The sequence below is a fragment of the Nomascus leucogenys genome, chromosome 8 (assembly GCF_006542625.1).
Source record: "Nomascus leucogenys isolate Asia chromosome 8, Asia_NLE_v1, whole genome shotgun sequence".
Classification (NCBI taxonomy): domain Eukaryota; kingdom Metazoa; phylum Chordata; class Mammalia; order Primates; family Hylobatidae; genus Nomascus; species Nomascus leucogenys.
The window spans coordinates 109,318,551-109,340,549 of NC_044388.1; the positions used below are offsets into that span (position 1 = coordinate 109,318,551).

General features: G+C 50.0%; 1 protein-coding gene across 1 annotated transcript in view; it reads right to left on the bottom strand.

Moving 5' to 3' along the window:
* GBGT1 (globoside alpha-1,3-N-acetylgalactosaminyltransferase 1 (FORS blood group)) overlaps nucleotides 1-21,999 on the bottom strand; it is a 41,441-nt gene that overhangs the window by 6,587 nt on the left and 12,855 nt on the right. The window contains exons 4-12 of the mRNA XM_030818103.1: nucleotides 12,907-13,065; nucleotides 12,053-12,640; nucleotides 10,110-10,203; nucleotides 7,460-7,577; nucleotides 6,848-7,014; nucleotides 4,404-4,807; nucleotides 3,982-4,132; nucleotides 2,573-2,762; nucleotides 1,903-1,968 (exon numbers count right to left, since the gene is read on the bottom strand). Of these exons, the coding sequence (XP_030673963.1) occupies nucleotides 1,903-1,968; nucleotides 2,573-2,658 (152 nt within the window). The 5' untranslated portion in view covers nucleotides 2,659-2,762; nucleotides 3,982-4,132; nucleotides 4,404-4,807; ... (3 more) ...; nucleotides 12,053-12,640; nucleotides 12,907-13,065. The remainder of the gene's footprint in view (nucleotides 1-1,902; nucleotides 1,969-2,572; nucleotides 2,763-3,981; nucleotides 4,133-4,403; nucleotides 4,808-6,847; nucleotides 7,015-7,459; nucleotides 7,578-10,109; nucleotides 10,204-12,052; nucleotides 12,641-12,906; nucleotides 13,066-21,999) is intronic.

Below are 21,999 nucleotides of genomic sequence, written 5' to 3' on the forward strand. Positions count from 1 at the left end.
CTGCAATCCCGGCAGGGGCGAGTTGGGAGAACACTTTGAGGCCAGGAGTTCCAGACCAGCCTGGGCAACATGTGAGACCCTGTCTCTACAAACAAATAAAACAAAATTAGCTAGGAGGTGTGGTGGCGAGTACCTGTGGTCCTAGCTACTCCGGAGGCTAAGGTGTGAGGATCACTTGAGCCCAGGAGGCCAAGGCTGTAGCGAGCTGTGATCGTGCCACTGCACTCCAGCCTGGGCAACAGAGCCAGACCTTATCTCCCCCCACCACACACACACACACAAGATAGACAAACTGGAAAGAAAAAAAAAAGTTGTAGGTATACTCAGCCAAGAGTGATGATAGAGAACTCACAAACAGAGAAGGTGGGGAAGAAGCACTTCACACAAGAAAAAATTCAATTAATGGGAAGACGTAGGGAAATGAGAGTCTCACTAGTAATAATAATAATAAAAAAAAATTAAGGCCAGGGGTGGTGGTTCACGCCTTTAATCCCAGCACTTTTGGAGGCCGATGGGGGGCAAAGCCTGGCCAAGGGGGGCAAAGACCAACCTGGCCAACATGATGAAACACTGTTTCTACTAAAAATACAAAAATTAGCTGGTGCACCTGTAATCCCAGCTATTCAGGTGGCTGAGGCATGACAATTGCTTGAACCCGGGAGGCGGAGGTTGCAATGAGCTGAGATCACACCACTGTACTCCAGCCTGGGCGGCAGAGCAAGACTCTGTCTCAATATAATAATAATAATAAATAAATAAAATTTATACCAAAGAGGATAGCATTTTCCCTCTCCCAATCAGCAAGGTAGGTTCATTTTTGTTTTCATAACCCCTGGTATTCCCGGCAGTAGCCCAGGTGTACACGGTGGCTTTGCTGGGTACTGCTTGGGCAGGGCACATGAATGAGTGACTGATGTGCTGTGGTCCTTCTGGAAATAACCCAATGAGTTGCATCAGAACCTATCCGCATCCTCTGGCCACTAAGGGAACATATCTGAACAAAGTGATCTTTGAAATGGAGAAACGGTCATGCTGCTCATCACAAACTAACTTAGAGCCTGGGAAACTGGGAGCAACCTAAATGCCAAGAGCAATTGGTGGTGGGAAAGAGAGAGGGGCTCAAAAATTATGTAGCAGCCCCTGGGTGGAATAAGATGATGGCGACCGGACCGATGCATTAGCTCATGCCTGTAATCTCAGCACTTTGGGAGGCTGAGGCAGGCGGATCACTTGAGGTCAGGAGTTCGAGACCAGCCTGGCCAACATGGTGAAACGCCCTCTCAACTAAAAATACGAAAATTAGCCGGGTATGGTGGCGGGTGCCTGTAATCCCAGCTACTTGGGATGCTGAGACAGGAGAATCTCTTGAACCGGGGAGGCAGAGGTTGCCGTGAGCCGAGATCGCGCCACTGCACTCCAGCCAGGGCGACAGAATGAGACTCTGACTCAAAAAAAAAAAAAAAAAAAGACTCCTTAGGTGAGGAGGACTTTGGTCACATGTTCATTTGTTCCTTGAATCCATGGAACACAAAATTGAGCAACAAGGTCAAGTCCTAAAAGCACTGAACCCCTGCTGGTCACCGGGAGCAATAGCAGGCTATTTATGGGCATCATTGCACTCCATGTTCTCAGTGGCCAGACACAGCAAGCGAGGCTCACAGCTGTGCAACATGTGGAAGGTCAGACCATGCAGGGGGCTGCAAGGATGCTGGAAGACCGAAAAGGGAATTTCACTTCACGCTTGTCACAGCCCTTAAATTACCTAAATCCTATTGCATTTATCAGAAACATGAACTTAGGACTCAGGAAGCGACAGATGAAGTGAACTTAAATACTTCCCTGTCTCCCCAACTGTGAGCAGCCCACAGGGCCCCCAGTTCTCCTAGCCCCACCCATACTTACAAGATCTCTGGGCAGGGGAGATAATAGGGGACATAGGAGACTGGCAGCCAGTTCTCAAGATACACCCTGTGAATAAAAAAAATCTGTCTATCCATTCTGCTCCAGAGGCTGAAAACACACCTCATGCACATAACTGGGAGTGAAGGCCTCCCACAGTGCATTAGGAGGCCAGGTCCCCTGTCATTCTGTAGGTCTGGCTGACCTTGGAGGACAAAGCCTGCTGGTATTCCCAGCATGTGTCACAGGGCCTGCCATGCAGTCATTCATTCACCCATAGAGTCATTCATTCCTAGGGAGTATATATTCTTGATGCCAGGCCCCCCACACAAACAGCAGTGTGAGGGGCAGCCCCAGGAGCTTCATGGAAGGACAGAAACAGAGGGTGAATTTGGAACCGGGAACAGGGATTCCCCATCAACATTGGTTGAAGGATGGTCCAGGCAGAGAAAAGAGCAAATCAAAGGCCAAGAGGCCAGTACAAGGCAGAATTCAGAAGCCAGAGACACTAGTTGGGTCTTGCTGGGGCTGGGGATGGAGAACAGGTGAGTCAGGAGGGGTTGATGGTATCTGGAATCCTATGAGGAGATCAAGGTTTTGGGGTTGACCTGCAGAGACAGGGGGAGTCCTGGGTGGGGATAGAGACAGGCAGAGCTCCGTGGGGCAGACTCACCACAGGACACTGAGACTTATGCCCGCCAACAGGCAGAAACCCAGACCCAGGGCCAGTCTCCGGCGATGCATTGCTGGGGGCTGCATCTAAGCCTGGGCACCTGAAGAGACCCCGCCGGCCTGGGTGGATGAGGCTGTCCCCTCGCAGGGATGTCAGGCTCTGAGCCTGGTCTCTGAGGTCCCAGGAACACCTGCAAAGGAACAGGTTTTTGTTTTTTTGAGATGGAGTTTCACTCTTGTCACCCAGGCTGGAGTGCAGTGGCGCAATCTCCGTTCACTGCAACCTCTTCTCTTGGATTCAAGCTATTCTCTTGTCTCAGCCTCCCGAGTAGCTGGGATTACAGGCATAAGCCACCATGCCAAGCTAATTTTTGTATTTTTAGTAGAGACGAGATTTCACCATGTTGGTCAGGCTGGTCTCCTGACCTCAGGTGATCCACCCGCCTCAGCCTCCCAAAGTGCTGGGATTACAGGCTTGAGCCACTGCACCGGGCCAGGAACGCTCTTTATCGGGAGACGGTGACCCCAGCCCTGCAGCCCTGCCCTCCCCTCGGCCACCCACTGGGGTCGTGTGGACTCTAGGTCCTGCTGGACCCCGGGCTCAGCTCTGGCAGCTCTGGGAGGCGCATGGTGGCAGTGGCTCGGTGCTCAGCTGTTGCTTCCAGCTGTCTTTTGGGAGAGGGGCTGGGACCGACTTCGCGGAGGCGGCGGACCCCTGCCTTGGCTCCCGCGTCTCCCTCACTAGGTCCATTGTCGGAGGTGAGCCGAGGCCGCCGGGAGGGGCGCATGGGCCAGTCCACCGTCCGCTGGAAATCAAGCCCCGAGGCACAGCGAGGACACACGCAGTCTCAGCGCAGGATGCGCGGGAAGCGGCGCCCAGGATTCCCCGAGGGGAGCGAGGTGGCCGCTGTCCACCTCTCCGGGAGGCAGGGCCCAGGTTCTCCACGGAACGATGCGAACGCGACTCAACTCGCTGGCTCGGTGACCTTGGGCTAGTCATCCCCTGCTCCCGGCCTCAGTGGATGGGGGGCGGCACGCGGCGCCCAGCGGGAGGACAGGCGGGAACGGCTGTAAAACGCTGGGCGCAGCCCGGGCCACAGTCAGCGGAAAGCCGGGGTCCTGGGGATTAGGCCGCTGCCACTCGGGAGTGTCCGGCAAGCCCTCTGCCTCTCTCTTCCTCTGGGGCCTCAGTTTCCCCACCCGGGCCTCCAAGCCCCGTCTCGCCCCCGCCTCCCGCGAACGCAGAGCCCAGCCCCGAGCGCAGCCGGCCCCAGTCCGTGGTCGGGACCCGGGACCCTGGGTCCGAGATGCGCACCTCCTGGGCTCGGGGCCCTCCTCCTTTGCCCCCTGCGTGGCAGGAACTGGGTGGGGCCGAGGGAGCGCGACTGTCCCTACGGGGTGCAGACTTACTCCTTGCTGCCGGACCGGCGTTAGGACGGATGGAGGGGCGCCACCCCGGCGCGGAAAACGGACTCAGCTGGCCTGGGCCCCCGCGATACCCAGGCCATCGGCGGCGCAGGTGGAGCCTGGAGCAGGGCAGGCAGCGGGGCCGCGCGCGAGGCTGGAGAAGCCAGACAGGAAAGAGGGAGCCGCAGCCCCGCCCACCTACCGCAGGCCCCGCCCCTGCGGTCCGAGAGCCCCTTCCCTGCGGGCTGGGAGCAGGACCCCGGGGGACCGAGCGCCTGAGCTGACCCCTGGGCCTGGCTTCCGCTAGCCGCCTAGAACTCTGCCTAGGATGCAGCAGGCCCAACGCGGGGGGCCAAGAACCGCAGGTCCGGGGCCAGGGTAGGGTGCGGGTGGACAAATGATGCGATTTGTGGGGAAAACCTTACCTTGTTTATAAGAGCTTTGAAACAGTCACGGAAAAGGAGAACCAGCTGGACGCAGCTTGCTGTCCGGTTTAGGATCTGTCCTCCTTTGCTCAGGGCCTCTGAGCCAGGCGCCCCTACCCAGCGAGGGGACACAAGTGAGTGGCTCCCAGAATTACCCGGAGCCTCCGCGTCCTCTTCTGTGAAATGGGACTGGCAGCACTTTCTTCCCACGGCCTGTCGCGGTTGCATTATCCCTTCCACGAAGGGCTGCTCGTGTCCATCCCAGGGACTCTGGGACCCCAGGAGAGACCCTCTTGCAGCTCACCAGAGGTCGGTCGGCGCATGGGGTAGAAGGTTTTCGTAGCAAAAACCTCTCCTAGGAAGGGTGCGGGAGGGGAGGGACAGGAAGGCGAAATGAAGGGGCCCTAAGGGAAAATAAAGGTGAGAGTAACCAAAGGGGTGGGGGGTGGGACCCAGCCAGAGACGGGCTCAGAGAGGTTACGGGTGTGCTCCAGGTCACAGTGCAGCTGGAAGTTGGAAACCCACCCCTGTCTGGTGCCTGGGCACAGCCTCTCAGGCCCCTCAGGGGTGTGATGATTACCTGTGTCCTTGGGGTTTCTCTAGAGCACCTTGGGGTTCCTGTAAGGCAGGGCCTGTTTTCTCAGTCTGCGGGAGCCTGGCACGGGCCCTGGGAGCTGGTGAGTGCTGTTCAAAAGGTCATGCTTCCACCTCTTCGCTGCAAACACTAGCTCCCTGGGACCTGGTCTGGGATCTGCTGATTCATTTTCCTTACTCGATTTATGTTTGCAAAGTTCCCTGGTCTGCCTTCCAGACACCGATGCCTCTCTGGGAATTGTTTTCTAATACAGCTTTAAGGTGAGCAAGACAGGACCGACCTAGCCCTATGGCTGTGCCTACTGGCCACAGCCTTCCCTTGGCCCAGCCAGCAGTCTCTCCATCCCTCCCCGCTGCACCCCCAGAGGAGAAAAAATGTGGCTTAAAGACAGCACTGGCCCGGAGGGGGCTGGGTGCAAAAAAGGTAAAGAAAGACAAGAGAGACCTCCATGACTTAAAAACGTAATAATCAAAGGCAAGGGAGGTAAAAGGAAGATGGGAGAAAACACTGTAGGTGCATATGGGCATCTTTCTCATCAGCGAGTTAAGTGGGCCGAAATAGGAATGTAGGCAGAGACTTGCAGTGTTCAAGGGAACCAGAAAGAACAAATCCAAGCCAGGCAGAGCGGGAGAAGAGCAGTGGGGAGAAGAGTCACTGCTAGCCTTCCAGTTCTGTCTCTCTCTGTCTCTGTTTTTCTGTCTGTCTCTCTATATATGACTTAAAGAAAACTCTTATTAAATATTACTTAAGGCCGAGCATGGTGGCTCAAGCCTGTAATCCCAGCACTTTGGGAGGCCAGGGTGGGAGGATCACATGAGCCCAGGAGTTCAAGAGCAGCCTGGGCAACATAGCAAGCTATGAGGCTGGAGCAAGGGTGCCAGAGTGAGACTATGTCTCAAAAATAAGTAAATAAATAAAATTTTTGTTTTACTTAACTTTTTTTTTTTTTTAGATGGAGTCTCACTCTGTCACCTGGGCTGGAGTGCAGTGGTGCGATCTGTTGAGATGGAGTCTTGCTCTGTCGCCCAGGCTGGGCTGCAGTGGCTCAATCTCGGCTCACTGCAACCTCTGCCTCCCAGTTCAAGCAATTCTCCTGCCTCAGCCTCCTGAGTAGCTGGGATTACAACACCTGGCTGATTTTTATATTTTTTTAAGTAGAGATGGGGTTTCACCATGTTGGCTAGGCTGGTCTCAAACTCCTGACCTCAGGTCATCCACCCACCTTGGCCTCCCCAAGTGCTGGGATTACAGGTGTGAGCCACTGTGCCTGGCCTTACTTAACTGTCTTTTGAGGAGGTGGTGGGCCACTGAAGCTGGGACCCAGATCGGTGCTTCCACTGCTGGCTGTGGGTGAGATGCTGTCCCTGCTTTTGGGCTGTGAGCTCTCAGGACGTGGATGGTGCCTGGGGTTCACTGTCATATTCCAGGTGTCTGCACACAACAGGGGTGCTGGATGCATGAATGAGTGAAGGAATGAATGAACCCAAGACTTCTTTGTGTCTCAGGTTCCTCCTCTGTCAAATAAGAGTACCTGCTTCAAGGGGCTGTTGGGAGGATGACACTGATTCATTCATCTATTTATTCAATAAATGTGAAGTGCCTCCTGTGCCTGAGGCTCTGTTCTAGAGGCTAAGAACAAACGGTGAACAAGCATGTTCCCCACTGGTGTGGAGTCCCCACCCCCCGAGCAGGGTTTAAATGAGGAAAGACGGGTCTCAGGCACGTCCAAGCTCAGCGACAGCAGCTGCTGGGATCGGGAGGTCACACGCAAGTTCTTGTGCAGCAGCTCAGGACCAGCCTGGGTGGGGTCGGCAGTGGAGGGGACATAGGATTCTTGGTCCCAACTCACAGGCTATCCAATGTCCCTCTGTGGCCATTCCCCTCACTGGGCCTCAGCTTTTCATCTGGAAAATGGGCTTGTGAGGACATCCATCTTTCAGTTTCTCCATAAATTGGTCTTGATCTTCTGAAGCAGACAAAGAAGTGACCTGTCTTCCCACTGGTAATCCTGGAGGGCTAAGGGTTGCATTCATGAAGGGAATGGGGAAATGTCCTCTCCTAGGGGAATGGCTAAAGTCCCCCTTCTGGTTAGTGGCAGAGCTGGGCTGAGACCCCTTGGCTCAGACAAGAGAGACCTCCATGACTTAAAAATATAATAATCAAAGGCAAGGGAGGCCCTTGGGCTCCCCACCATGCACAGATCCTCTGTAATTGATCCCCCGTTGGGACCTACCTCTGGGATGCCAGAGAATGCTCCAGAGTGTTTCCCAGAAATAAGAGAGTTCATGGTCAAGTCTGGGAACTCAGGTGAGCAGGGGTGGCAGAACCCCCCAGACCTTTAATCTCTAAGGGGAGGTGGGGAGAGTCTGCAGAGCTTCCCTGGTGGTGGAGCTGGGGTGGAGGGACTGGGCAGGGTGGAGGCAGGCCCCGTGGCCCCCCGTGTGGACCTCACTTTCCTCACCTTAGGAGAAGCTTCTGTCTGGAACAAGAGCCAGTGCTCTCCTGAGTGGTCGGCAGGCATCTCTGCAAAGCTCAATTTGGACCCAGACATTGATCTTGGTTCCCCTTGGCCTTGGAACCTGGGGGTGGGCAGCAGCAGGAGGGTCCTGAGGACAGACCCCAAGTCTCAGCCCATCACCCAAGGTTCTGCCCCTGCTTTGCTGGGTGATCTTGGACAAAGCCTCAGTTTTTCCCACTATGCATCACAGCGACAGTTTCCTTTAGTGCTTGTCAAGCTGTGCCTCTCAGAGGCCTAGGAATGGGGTGTCAGGGAGGAGGCTCCTGAAGTGTGTCTGGGTTGGGGGTAGGGAGTCCAGACCTCATCCCAGCTCCACCCTGAGCAGCTCTGTCCTGGGTTTGGTACATTGGGGTTCTACATCTGTATTATCAGAACAATGTTTCACTGCCCCAAAAAGGTGGGGTTGAAAGACTACAGGGCTGGGTGGACTCTGGCCCAGCCCTGCTCCTCTGGGGCTCCCTGCACTGTGTTCCTCTTTGACCTGGTGGTTCAGGAGGACAAGTGCATTCACATCTATACAGCTGGCCCACCCAGAACCCAGTGGCATCCAGGAGCCATTCTCTGATCCAAGCCCATCATCCTGCACTAGCTAAGGCCTGGCCTGGATACAAGCAGAACCCACCGCACCCTGTCCTAGGGGAGCCAGTCCAAGCACTAACTGAAACCAGCCAGCTAGGCCCGGAGGAGAGATCCCAGGGCTGGTTCCTGGGCCCCCAGCACCTGGGAGAGGAGCTTCTTGGCTGTGCTGGAAGCCACACCTAGACCTTGACCCCAGGGATGCCCGGAGAACACATGTTCAGCAGGCTCCCCTGAGAGCAGAAGGGGCCACGCTTCAGAAACGGTGGAAAGATGAAAACCCAGCCTCTGCCTGCATCAGGACAATGAAATAAGATAATGAGTTAGATAGCATATCTCACCTACGAAGTGTGCAGCCATTTCCCCCAAAGCTCCTTGAGTGGAAAACACACACACACACACACACACACACTCTCTCTCTCTCTCTCAAAAGGCTTTTTCTCTTCCCTCATTCAACATTCAACACAGAAGATTTCTGTGGTCCAGTGTGTGGGGGTTTCCCACACACCAGGCAACAGACACCAGTTGGGTGTCCTCTAATTCAATTTGATTTTGACACTGTCTACCTGGAGGTAGCATCAGATCCCCCGGGGTTGAGATCTCAGTCCCACAAGACTGCCCCCTCCCCCACTTCCCACTGACACCATCACAAATCTGGGTTTCCAAGAAGAATCACTTGAACCTGGGAGGCAGAGGTTTCAGTGAGCTGAGATCACGCCATTGCACTCCAGCCTGAGTGATAGAGTGAGACTCCATCTCCAAAACAAACAAAAAAACAAACAAACAAATCTGGGCTTCCAGAGCTTCTGACTCACTAGCTGCAAACTGGGGTTCCCACAGCCTCCTCTTTGGGTTCAATTAATTTGCTAGAGCAGCTCACAGAACTCAGGGAAACATATTTACCGGTTTATTATAAAAGATATTACAAAGGATACAGATGAAGGGATGTGTAGGGCGAGGTATGGGGGAAGGGGTGCGAAGCTTCCGGCCCTCCCCGGACGCCCACCCTCTGGGAGCCTCTGTGTGTTCAGCCATCCGGAAGCTCCCTAAACCCCGTCCTCTTGGGCCTTTTATGGAGGCTCCATTGGATAATTGGATAGGCATGACTGAAGCATGGACAACTGTGTAGAAACATGGTTGGACAAAAAGGGCATGGTCTAGCATTAGCGCACAATCTAGCATTAGTGCACAATCTAGCATTAGCACATGATCTAGCATTAGCACATGGTCTAGCATTAGCACACGATCTAGCATTAGCACATGGTTTAGCATTAGCACATGATCTAGCATTAGCACATTATCTAGCATTAGCACATTATCTAGCATTAGCACATTATCTAGCATTAGCACATGGTCTAGCATTGGCGCAGAGTCTAACATTGGCACACAGTCTAGCATTAGCGCATGGTCTAGCATTAGCACATGATCTAGCATTAGCACACGGTCTAGCATTGGTGCACAGTGTAGCATTGGTGCACAGTCTAGCATTAGTGTACAGTCTAGCATTAGCGCACGGTCTAGCATTAGCACATGATCTAGCATTAGCACATGGTCTAGCATTGGTGCACGGTCTAGCATTAGCACAAGATCTAGCATTAGCACACGATCTAGCATTAGCGCACGGTCTAGCATTAGCGCACAGTCTAGCATTAGCACTGCATTAGCACATGGATTCTAGCATTAGCACATCAGCATGGTTTAGGCATTAAGCACACATCGATCTAGCATTAGCACATTATCTAGCATTAGCACATTGGGTCTAGCATTGGCTGGCAGCAGATGTCTAGCTACACATTGGGCACAGTGCAGTCTAGCATTAGTGTACAGTCTAGCATTAGCGCACGGTCTAGCATTAGCACATGATCTAGCATTAGCACATGGTCTAGCATTGGTGCACGGTCTAGCCTTGGTGCACGATCTAGCATTAGCACAAGATCTAGCATTAGCACACGGTCTAGCATTAGCGCACGGTCTAGCATTAGCGCACGGTCTAGCATTAGTGGAGTGGGAAACTCACAAGGCCTGTCTGTGCAGATTCTTCTTGGCTTCTCCCTGCAGCATTCCTTCCTCCAGGGTATGGGGCAGGACTCCTAAAATGGGGATCTTGTGACCTACAATTAGACACAAGGTAGGTCAGAGAATTTATGGCCAGACAGAAAGGCAGGGGAAGATTCTTGCCTTGGGGAGAAAAAGGAGCAGGTGAAAGGAGGGCAGGAGAAGATCAGAGAGAGAGAGAGAGACATTCTGTTTTCTGAGGCCTGCTCCTGAGGCCTAAAACACCCCAACATTATAACAAGCGCTATGGGAGTTATGAGCCAGGAATCATGGATGGACATATATATATTTGGTATGATATCACACCCCTGAAATTTGAAACCCTTGGAGTGGCTGAGGGGGATGGACACTTTCCCCCTGGCAGTGGGAGAGGGGTCTGGACTCTCCTCCTGGAGGGTGAGTTGGCACTAAGACCCCAGCACACCCGCCCTTGGATTCAGTTTGTCTACTTCTAGAAAACAGGAAAGGTTTAGAGACATGAACAAAGGGTTCAAGTTCGAGGATAGTCATCTCTGCCCATCTCAGAGCCCCGAGTGGCACACTTGCCCCCCAGCCTTGAGCAGGGGGATCTGGTGTCCCTGGAGAAAGAAACACGCCCCGCAGCCATTAAAGGTGCTGCTGTTAGCCGGGCGCGGTGGCTCACACCTGTAATCCCAGCACTTTTGGAGGCCAAGGTGGGCAGATCACGAGGTCAGGAGTTTGAGACCAGCCTGGCCACATAGTGAGACCCCATCTCTACTAAAAATACAAAAAAAGAAAAAAATTAGCCAGGCATGGTGGCATGTTCCTGTAATCCCAGCTACTCAGGAGGCTGAGGCAGGAGAATTGCTTGAACTCGTGAGGCAGAGTTTGCAGTGAGCCGAGACTGCGCCACTGCACTCCAGCCTGGGCGATAGAGTGAGACTCCATCTCAAAAAAAAAAAAAAAAAAAATGCTGGTGTCAGATCAGGCACGGTGGCTCACACCTGTAATCCCAGAACTTTGGGAGGCCAAGGCAGGTGGATCGCTTGAGCCCAGGATTTCAAGACAAGCCTGGGTAACATAGGGAGACCCCATCTCCACAAAAAAATTAGCTGAATGTGGTGGCATGCACCTGTGGTCCCAGCTACTTGGGAGGCAGAGGCAGGAGGATGGCTTCAGCCCAAGAAGTTGAGGCTGCAGTGAGCCACAATCGTGCCACTGCTCTCCAGCCTGGGTGACAGAGCAAGACCCTGTCTCAAAGAAAAAAAAAATGCTGCTGTCAGACAGAAGTCAGCACACACTTCAGTGGACCGTGAGCCGAGTTAATGGGGTAGGCTGGGATTTTATTTATTTATTTATTTTTGAGATGGAGTTTCACTCTTGTTGCCCAGGCTGGAGTGCAATGGTGCCATCTCAGCTCACTGGAACCTCTGCCTCCCAGGTTCAAGCAATTCTCTTGCCTCAGCTTCCCAAGTAGCTGGGATTACAGGTGCCCGCCACCATGCCCAGCTAACTTTTTGTATTTTTAGTAGAGACAGGGTTTCACCCTGTTGGTCAGGCTGGTTTCAAACTCCTGACCTCAGGAGATCCACCCACCTCAGCCTCCCAAAGTGCTGGAATTACAGGCGTGAGCCACCGTGACTGGCCTGGATTTTAAACAAAATAGAAAACATTAGAGAGTGGCCTCCCAGGAAGGGCCAGGGTTTCGTGGACTGCTGGTCTCAGGTGTGTGCGTGTGGATGCCATCAGACATGAAGTGTTCTAGATGGGGGACAGGCCAGGTGTGGCAGGTGTGGGAGGGAGTTGGGGTAGCCCAGGACACCTGTACAGGAGAGGCCTCCTGGCCTCTGACATCCTTGCTCAGGGCTCCCTGTTCCCAGGAGAGTGGGGAGCCTTGTCTTTGAGCCAGACAGACCCGGCTAAATCCCCAGCACTGCTACTTACTGGCCAGGAGGTGCTTCCATTTCCCACTTGGAGCATGGGGGAACCGCGTTCTCCACCTCAGAGGCTCGGTTGCAGATGACACGGTTTGCTCTCCAGACTCTGGTGCACACTGATGGCAGCTGGTAGATGACTGCACCCGCATCTGGCTTGGCTGTACTAAGCAGCTCCTTCACCCAGCCCGCTGCTCCCTCACCCAGCCCGCTGCTCCCTCACCCAGCCCGCTGCTCCCTCACCCAGCCCGCTGCTCCCTCACCCAGCCCGCAGCTCCCTCACCCAGCCCGCTGCTCCGAGCTTGACCAGGCACTATGGTTACCTCTCAGGCACCAGGTGCCCTCCTGGCTGAGCTTTCCTGGCCCGAGGAGGCCGCTTACTCCTGCCTCTCACAAGCGGGATGCGTGTGGAGACCCCAGGGAGGCAGAGAGGATGCAGCCCCTGGCTGTGCTGGGGTTTTTCTACTTACAAAGCTCCTGGTGCATTTGCTTCAGGCTCTGTGCCGAGGCAGCCCGAGCTGGGCAGGAACCACAGCTGCACCGCTCTCTGGCTGAGAGACTTTAGTCATGACCGTTTCCCTCTCTGAGCACTGGCTTCCTTGTTTAGAACAGAACAGGGATCCACGGTGAAGACCCCTGCTCCCAGGTGGGATGGCATCATGTACCTCAAACCCCATGGGAGCTTCCTCTTTTGCACACCAGCACCAGCCAGTAGAGCAAGAGCATTAATGCCCCAGGGATGACCCTCTACCACAGAGACGGAGCCCATCCAGGTGGGACACTAGGAGCCGAGACTGAGCCCAGGCGCCCACTGCAGAGATTGCTCATCAGGGCCACTCTCTGGCTCCCCTCCTCCGGGCTCACCTTCCCACGTCCTCACTCAGGCATCTTGGGATCATCTGTAACAAATGACGTGTCCCCAAATCCTTGTCTGCTTTCAGGGACCCAAACTCTGCCAGGGTTCCACACTGGCTGCAGGACTTGAGCAGGTGGTCTCCACCTTCTGGATTTGAGTGTCCTGATCTGTAAAATGGGGACAAAAGTCCTAACTCATGAAGTCATTAAAGGAGACACGGCATGTGCACATGCAAAGTGATGCACAGTCAAAATGCCAATCAATTGCAAAGGGGAATGCAAATCGTGGGAAGAAACCGGAGCTCGCCTGGCTGAGGAAGGGCTGCTGGCAGCCTGTCCAGACATAGCAAACCACTGCCGAGGGAGACCCTGGCAGGGTCGGATCACTTAGCAATGGAGGAAGAGACAACTGACAAAAAAGGTAACGCGACAGAGGTTTTCAAAGAGAACAATTTAAGCACTAGAAGATTTAAGAACCCTTAGGAAAATTAATGAGGCCTTAGAAGATTTCTGCTGATACGCTATAATTTTGTCGTAAAAATTGTGTCACACATACCTAATCTATAGTGGACTTATTTATTCATTGTTGTTTCTAAAACTCAGTGTATACTTGCTATTATAGCTTCCTTTTTTGGGGGAGGGGGGTTGGGACAGTCTTTCTCTATCACCCAGGCTGGAGTGCAGTGGCGTGATCTCAGCTCACTGCAACCTCTGCCTGTCAGGTTCAAGCGATTCTCAGCCTCAGCCTCCCCAGTAGCTGGGATTACAGGTGCCCGCCACCACGCCCGGCTAATTTTTGTATTTTCATTAGAGACGAAGTTTCTCCATGTTGGCCAGGCTGGTCTCAAACTCCTGACCTCAGGTCATCCACCCGCCACAGCCTCCCAAAGTGCTGTGATTACATGTGTGAGCCACTGCACTGGGCCACATTTTGTTAAATATACATCTGGCTGGACGTGGTGGCTCACACTTGTAATCCCAGCACTTTGGGAGGCCGAAGTGGGAGGATCCCTTGAAGCCAGGAGTTCAAGACCAGCCTGGGCAACATGGAGAAACCCCATTTCTACAAAAATTACAAAAATACAAAAATTAACTGGGTGTGGGAGTGTGTGCCTGTAGTTTCAGCTACTTGGGAGTGTGAGGTGGGAGGATTGCTTGAGCCAGGGAGGGAGAGATAGCAATGAGATTGCACCATTGCACTTCAGCCTGGATGACAGAGTGAGACCCTGTCTTAAAGCAAACAAGCAAATAAAAAAGGCTACATTTATTTTTCATATTTTTATTTCATTTTTCAAGATCAAGTGCCAAGTAGGCCTTTTCTCCATTATTTCTTTCAAATACAGGCCTCTCTTTTAATAAAGTGGCCAATTCCCGGTGCCCATCATCCCTGCTAACCCCATGGACCATCCCTGCATGTCACAGAGTGGGCGTGAGCTCCACGTGGGGAGTGACCTCGTCGGATCACGCTCACTGAGGCACACAGCTGGGCACACAGCAGGACCAGAGAATATTTGCTGAATGAGTGAATGCATCAGGAAGCTATGGTGCCGGTGTTACCAGCGGTTAAAGTAAAACTTCAGACAAGTTAAATTTGATGGAGTTTAATTGGAAAAAAAAAAAAGAAATGATTCACAAATCGGGCAGCCTCCAGAATCACAGCAGATTCAGAGAGACTCCAGGGGTTCCTCATGGTCAGAACAAATTTATAGACAAAAACGTAAAGTGATGTACAGGAATTGGAGGTGAGGTACAGAAACAGTGAGATTGGTTGCAGCTCGGCGTTTGCCTTAGTTGAACACAGTTTGAACACTCAGTAGTCTGTGAGTGGTTGAAGTATGGCCGCTGAGACTGGCCAACACTCAGCCATTATTATAGGTGCATACTACTAAGTTGGGTTTTCCATTTTGTCTGCCTGTTAAGCCAGCTTATGGTTCATCCACAAGGACTCAAATACAGAGGTAGGGAGTCCCTTCTTAGGCCATATTTAGTTTGCTTTAACAATTCCCCTCTTTTGGTCAGCCTCTCAATTTAGAGAGATTGAGCGAAACTTTAGGCATTGATGCCACTCTCTGTCACCATCCTAAAGACTTATTTGGTCTCAGTGTGGAATTCACAAGTCTTCTTTAGTTTTAGTATGGAGTCTCACACGGTCTTCTTTGGTGTTAATATGGAATTCATAAGTTGCAGCTTTGTATCAGCTAAATGATTCTTTATGTTATTTTTGACCTGGTTGGAAAGAGACCATTCAACTCTTAATGGATGGCTGCATACAAAACATTTAAGACTTGAGAGGATACAGTGTATCAGGGTGACGATTATTATGACTATCAAGAGAATACTATCAAAATGCCAAGGCGTACTCCTTAATAAGAGTGCTTATGAAACGAACCGAACCAAATTAGCCAAGTGAAGGTTCAGACAATATAGGCAGTTCAACAGTGTTAGGGTCTAATTGGTCATTATCCTCGTTTACAGTATGATAGCGATTAAGGACCATGGTTTGCTGTAAAGTGGCCTGACTTAAAGAGTTACTCATTTTCATTGTTACACTGGTAATACAAGTCATAATAACTTGGGAACCTACCAGAAGAATTATAAGGATTAGAAGCCCTTGGAAAACCCGAGCTTGCCATCCACCCTTAGGATGCCTGCAAACCGTTAGTTGCTCTTATAAACATGTCATGGGCTCCTTTCTCTTGACAGATGTCTTTAATGTATTTGGTGGCAGTGTCTAAGGAAACGGCAGTATCAGCACCTTTTAAATTAAGCTTCCTGTAGTAACAAAATCAGGTAAGAGATCAGTACAACATTCAGTTTTGTTTAACACCAAACCTAGGCTTCCAGCTTGAGCAAAGAGATCTGAGGTTGCACGATGTTCCAGTAAGTGTTTTTGTTGAATACGTGTGTTGTCATCTACCTTTTTTTCTTTTTTTTTTTTTGAGATGGAGTCTCACTCTGTTGCCCAGGCTGGAGTGCAATGGCATTATCTTGGCTCACTGCAACCACCACCTCCTGGGTTCAAGCGATTCTACTGCCTCAGCCTCCCAAGTAGCTGGGATTACAGGCATGAGCCACCACGCCCGGCTAATTTTTGTATTTTTAGTAGAGATGGGGTTTCATCATGTTGGCCAGGCTGGTCTCAAACTTCTGACCTCAAGAGATCTGCCCACCTCGCCCTCCCAAAATGCTGGGATTACAGGCGTGAGCCACCACGCCCAGCCCTGTCATCTACCTTTCTGAGAGTAGCTTCTACCCATCTGAAACCCTGGGAGGTCTGATTGATTACAAAATCCAAGACTTTTTCCCAATTTATGAATTAGCTTTAAATTCCATACAACTGGTATCTCACTACCACCAAGAGTGCTCCCCCAGGAGCCCCACTGGAATCTTTTCTCAGAAGAAACTGGCTTATCCTCGAATATTTCAAGGCTAGTGCTAATTTCAGTTATTGATCATTTTGGCCTCCAATCATAAGGGCCATCATGAGAATTTTCAGGGGAAGCTATTTGAAAGGCAGGAGTAAGCCAGGCCACATAACAAGAACCGAACCAACGAGGAGGCAGAACAGGATATGCAGACTCTTCACAGACCCAGTATAGACCCTCGGGGATTGGAAAAGAGGGCCACCTAGTTGCATTTGGGCAGAGATCAGTCAGATTTGTTCAATCATAAATCTGCATACCTCCTGAACAACGTCCAGTGGGAAATTTACTTTTCTGTAGCCCCTTTATAACATGTTGTAAGGGTATGTAACCATATCTAGTAAAAAAGAGACCACACTGATTTAATCCAGTTACATTATACAAGCAATCACTTGTATCGACATAAGTAATTCCCAAATCTTGAGTGCCTGATGTCTGGAAGCACAATATATCTTTTGCTGGCATCACTTGGATTTTTTTTTGAGACAAAGTTTCGCTCTTGTTGCCGAGGCTGGAGTGGAGTGTAATGGCACGATCTCAGCTCACTGCAACCTCTGACTCCCAGGTTCAAGTGATTCTCCTACCTCAGCCTCCCCAGTAGCTGGGATTACAGGCGCCTACCACCATGCCTGGCTAATTTTTGTATTTTTAGTAGAGATGGGGTTTCACCATGTTGGCCAGGCTGGTCTTGAACTCCTGACCTCAGTTGATCCACCTGCCTCAGCCTCCCAAAGTGCTGGGATTACAGACGTGAGCCACTGCACCCAGCCTTGGATTGGTTTTTTATATTTGGTAATGATCGAGTTATCAATTGAAAAAGTTAGAGTGTTGTTTTTAGCGAGTGTAGGAAGCAAGCAGCAGTGATGTTTAGAATATCAAGAATAAATTTCTGTTCTTCCCCTGGAGTTTCAGGTAACTCTCATTGGGAACGCGGAGGGGCACTGGCACCAGGGGAATAATTTCCTGATTTTTTTGGCATTAGCCCACAAACCCAGCAATTACTCTGGTTTTGTGCTGGAGCGTAAACTTGAGCTAAAGCCATCCACTGATTATGGTGCCATGGCTTTGCCTGTAGGGAAAAGGACAAGATTAGGACAGAAGATGAGGAAAACAGAAAAGCACATGAGGCTTCCCTGATGACAGAGAAGCCTTGGTCCATGCTCTTGGGAAAGCTGCCAAAACTAGGGTGCTGTCTGCTTCTGAGGAGAGACTTCCTTGGTCAGCTTTACTGTAAAGTCTCCAACAGGTGTACAGTTTCAGAAGTCTAAAGGGGCCCTTTTTTTTGTTTGTTTTTTGTCGCCCAGGCTGGAGTGCAGTGGCGCAATCTCGGCTCACTGCAAGCTCTGCCTCCCGGGTTCACGCCATTCTCCTGCCTCAGCCTCCCGAGTAGCTGGGACTACAGGCACGTGCCACCACGCCCGGCTAATTTTTTGTATTTTTAGTAGAGACGGGGTTTCACCGTGTTAGCCAGGATGGTCTCGATCTCCTGACCTTGTGATCCGCCCACCTCAGCCTCTCAAAGTGCTGGGATTACAGGCGTGAGCCACCGCGCCCGGCCTGAAGGAGCCCTTTTGAGTCATGAGACATGAACCCAAGATTCAAGGCCCTGAAGCTTCACTGCACTATGGGTGGTGAGAAGAGCTTGGTATGGTCCCTTCCAATGAGGTTCAAGAGCGGTCTTCCTCTGATGTCGTTTCCAGAAGACCCAGTCTCCAGGTTCCAGATCATGGAGGATTTGATTGTCCTCAGTTGGTGGATCTGGAAAAGCTTCCTATACCTGGTGGAAGTATACTTTGGTATAATACATTAAAGCCTTGTAGTATTTAGTCATATCAGAGCTTAAGAGATCAGGAGAAGCATGAAGTGCTATTATTAGGGACATAGGCCTTCCAGTGACTATTTCGTAAGGCGTCAATTTATGTTTTCCAATGGGAGTGGATCTGATTGCAATTCAAGTTATTACCTTGGGCCAAGGCAAACCAATTGATTCAGTTAACTTTGCCAATTTCAGTTTTAATATGCCATTTGTTCTTTCAACCTTTCCTGAAGACTGAGGGCGATAGGGATAATGGTAATTGCTCCCTGTCAGTAACACCTTATTGAACTGCTTTATAACGTGCACAGTAAAATGAGTTCCTGTATTGCTGGAGATTTTTAGAGGGATCCCCCACAAAGAAAAGCCATTTTAAAATAATTTCTTAGCTATGGTCACAGCATCAGCTTTCCTATACGGGAAGGCCTCTATCCAACCAGAAAACATGCAAACTATTACAAGAACATACTGATACCCCATTGCGGGTCACAACTGAATTAAGTCCAGCTGTAAATGCTCAAATGGTTCATCAGGTGGTGGAAATATATGACCGGAAGTTTTGATTGTTTTTCCAGGACTATGAGTTTGACAAGTCAAACATTGATTATAAACCATTTTAGCAATTTTGGAACAGTCACCCCACCAGTATTTTTTCATAATTTGGATCATTTTGTCTGTTCCATGATGAGTGGTGGAGTGCAGAGTTTGCAACGATGGAAGCTTCAAAGACTCAGGAAGGACCAAGCGGCCGTCTGGGCCCTCCGTGACTCTGTGCATCACATTAAATTTACATCCTTTTAGATACCAATTTTGCTTTTCCAAATCAGGTGCACTGCACTGTTTACTAAATAGGTCATCATAAGGAAGTTGGCTTGGCTTAATGCAATGGAGGTCATTCAGATTGCATATCTTAACAGCTTCAGCACTAGCTGATTTAGCATAAAAATCTGCTAAAGCATTCCCCTGATATTTGGGTTCAGTTCTACAAGTATGAGCTTCAATCTTAGTAACAACAATCTACAATGGTAACAGGATAGCCGAAAGGGGCTCATTTACTTGGGGTCCATTTTTGATGGAGGTCCCACTAGAGATAAGAAACCCCCGTAGTTTCCATATCATGCCAAAATCATGTACTACTCCGAAAGCATATCTACTAGCTGTATAAATATTTACTGACTTGTCCTTAGCTATATGACAAACTTGGGTTAAGGACAAAAAGCTCTGCAGGTTGGGCTGACTTAAATTGAGAAAGAGTTTCCTTCTCTATTAACTCATTTTGGGTGGTAACAGCATATTCTGCCTGGTATTTTCCTTCTGAGATTTTAGGATAGGACCCATCAACGAAAAGTATTAATTCAGGATTATCCAGTGCGGTATCTCGTAAATCAGCATGAGGGGCCACTATTTCTGACACTACACTTACACAATTGTGATCTTCACCATCATCAGGCAGAGGTAACAAAGAAGCAGGGTTAAGTAGATTACAGCATTTTAGATGAAGATTAGGAGATAGCAGTAATTCATAAGATGTTAGTTTACTTACTGAAAAATGCTGGGTTTGGTTGGAATTTAACAGGCTTTCCACAGCATGTGAGATTTGCAAATTAAGTTCACTTCCTAAAACCAGATCTGATGAAGCTTCTACCAGCTCGGCAGTTGCTGCTACTGCTTTTAAACAGTTAGAATATGCCTTAGAGTCTGGGCCTAATTGCAGGCTATCATATGCAATGGACCTATGTTTAGCAGCATGTGCTTGTGTAAGGACTCCTAATGCCTGATTGTCACACTCATGAACAAACAAGGTGAAAGGCTTAGGGTATTTTGGAAGTCCTAAAGCTGGGGGCTGTTGTAAGGCCAACTTCATTTGGCTAAAAGCCTGCTTATGACTATCTTCCCAAGGTAAAGGCTCTGGTACAGCATTTTTCGTGAGTTCATACAATGGAGAAGCTATTAAGGAAAAATTCGGAACCCAGGATCTGCAATATCATGTAAGTCCAAGAAATCCTCTTAATTGTCTTTTGGTTTCAGGTCAAAGAAAACTTTGAATAGTTTTTACCCTCCCAGGTGAGAGGAAATCCCTTTGGCAATCAAGTCATGTCCCAAATAGTGGACTTTTTCTTTTGAAAACTGAAGTTTTTCCACTGATGCCTTGTGACCTTTACACGCAAGTTGCTGTAAAAGGTAAACTGAGTCCATTTCAGAGCACTCCTTAGTGGGAGAGCATAACAATAAGTCATCTACATACTGAATGAGAGTAGAATTTTGAGGAAATTGTAGTGTTATTAAGTCCTGATGCAATGCCTGGGAAAAATATGAAGTGGCTTTACAGCCCAGGTGTATTGCCTGTTTTTCCAAGTAAAGGCAAACAAGTATTGACTTTTTTTTTCTTTTTTTTTTTTTTTGAGTCGGAGTTTCACTGTTGTTGCCCAGGCTAGAATGCAATGGCATGGTCTTCGCTCATTGCAACCTCTGCCTCCTGGGTTCAAGTAATTCTCCTGCCTCAGCCTCCCGAGTAGCTGGGATTACCGGTGCCTGCCATCATGCCTGACTACTTTTTGTATTTTTAGTAGAGATGGGGTTTCACCACGTTGGTCAGGCTGGTCTCGAGCTCCTGGCCTCAGGTGATTCGCCTGCCTCAGCCTTCAAAAGTGCTGGGATTACAGGCATGAGCCACCAAGCTTTCTTTATGAACTGGAATGCTAAAGAAGGCTGAGCAGAGATCTATTACTGTGGACCACTTGGAACTAATTGGTACATTAGATAATAAAGTATCAGGATTTGGAACTACAGGAATCTTGGTATTACAATTTTATTAATTGCCCATAAATCTTGAACAAATCTCTAGCCTCGTCCATTTGGTTTTTTAACTGGAGGATTGGAGTGTTACAAGGGCTGGTGCATGGGATTATGAGTCTTTATTTAATTAAATCCTCTACAATTGGCGAGAGCCCTTGAACTGCTTCAGGTTTTAGAGGAAATTGGGGTAATTTCGGCAAAGGTTTAGAATGATCTGTTTGTACTTTTATAGGTTCCAAACTTTTAATTCTTACCATATCAGTTGGGGAAGAGGCCCAAAAGCATTTAGATATTTTTGAAAGATCAGGGCTATTACAGGCCTGAGTTTCAATCTTACAGATTTCTGTCTGTAGACAGCATAACAATTCTAGTCCAGGAGAATCAGGAAACTCTAAGATTATTTCTCCTAAGAAAAATTTTATGTGCCCTTTTAGCTTTGAAAGTAAATCTCGCCCTAACAAGTTTACTGGAGGAGTATAACATGGTAAAAAAGTGCTTTTCTGAAAAGGGGCCCAAAGTTAATTGGATTGGTTCAGATACGGGAACCTCTTGAACTTGATTTGAAACCCCCACCACAGAAATGACCTTTTTACTCTGAGGGATTTGTTGGCTTATTAAAGCGGGGTTTATGGTAGACAGAGTAGCCCCCATATCCCCGAGGACTGTACACAACTCCCCATTTATTTTAACCTGTTTCTCCACGTTGGTTTTGTTTTTTTTTTTTGAGACAGAGTCTCGCTCTGTTGCCCAGGCTGGAGTGCAGTGGCGCAATCTCGGCTCACTGCAAGCTCCGCCTCCCGGGTTCACGCCATTCTCCTGCCTCAGCCTCTCCGAGCAGCTGGGACTACAGGCGCCCGCCACCACGCCCGTCTAATTTTTTTTATTATTATTATTTTTAGTAGAGACGGGGTTTCACCGTGGTCTCGATCTCCTGACCTCGTGATCCGCCCGCCTCGGCCTCCCAAAGTGCTGGGATTACAAGCGTGAGCCACCGCGCCCGGCCGGTCTCCACGCTGATTTAAAGGTATGGAGAGGCCAGGCGCGGTGGCTCACGCTTGTAATCCCAGCACT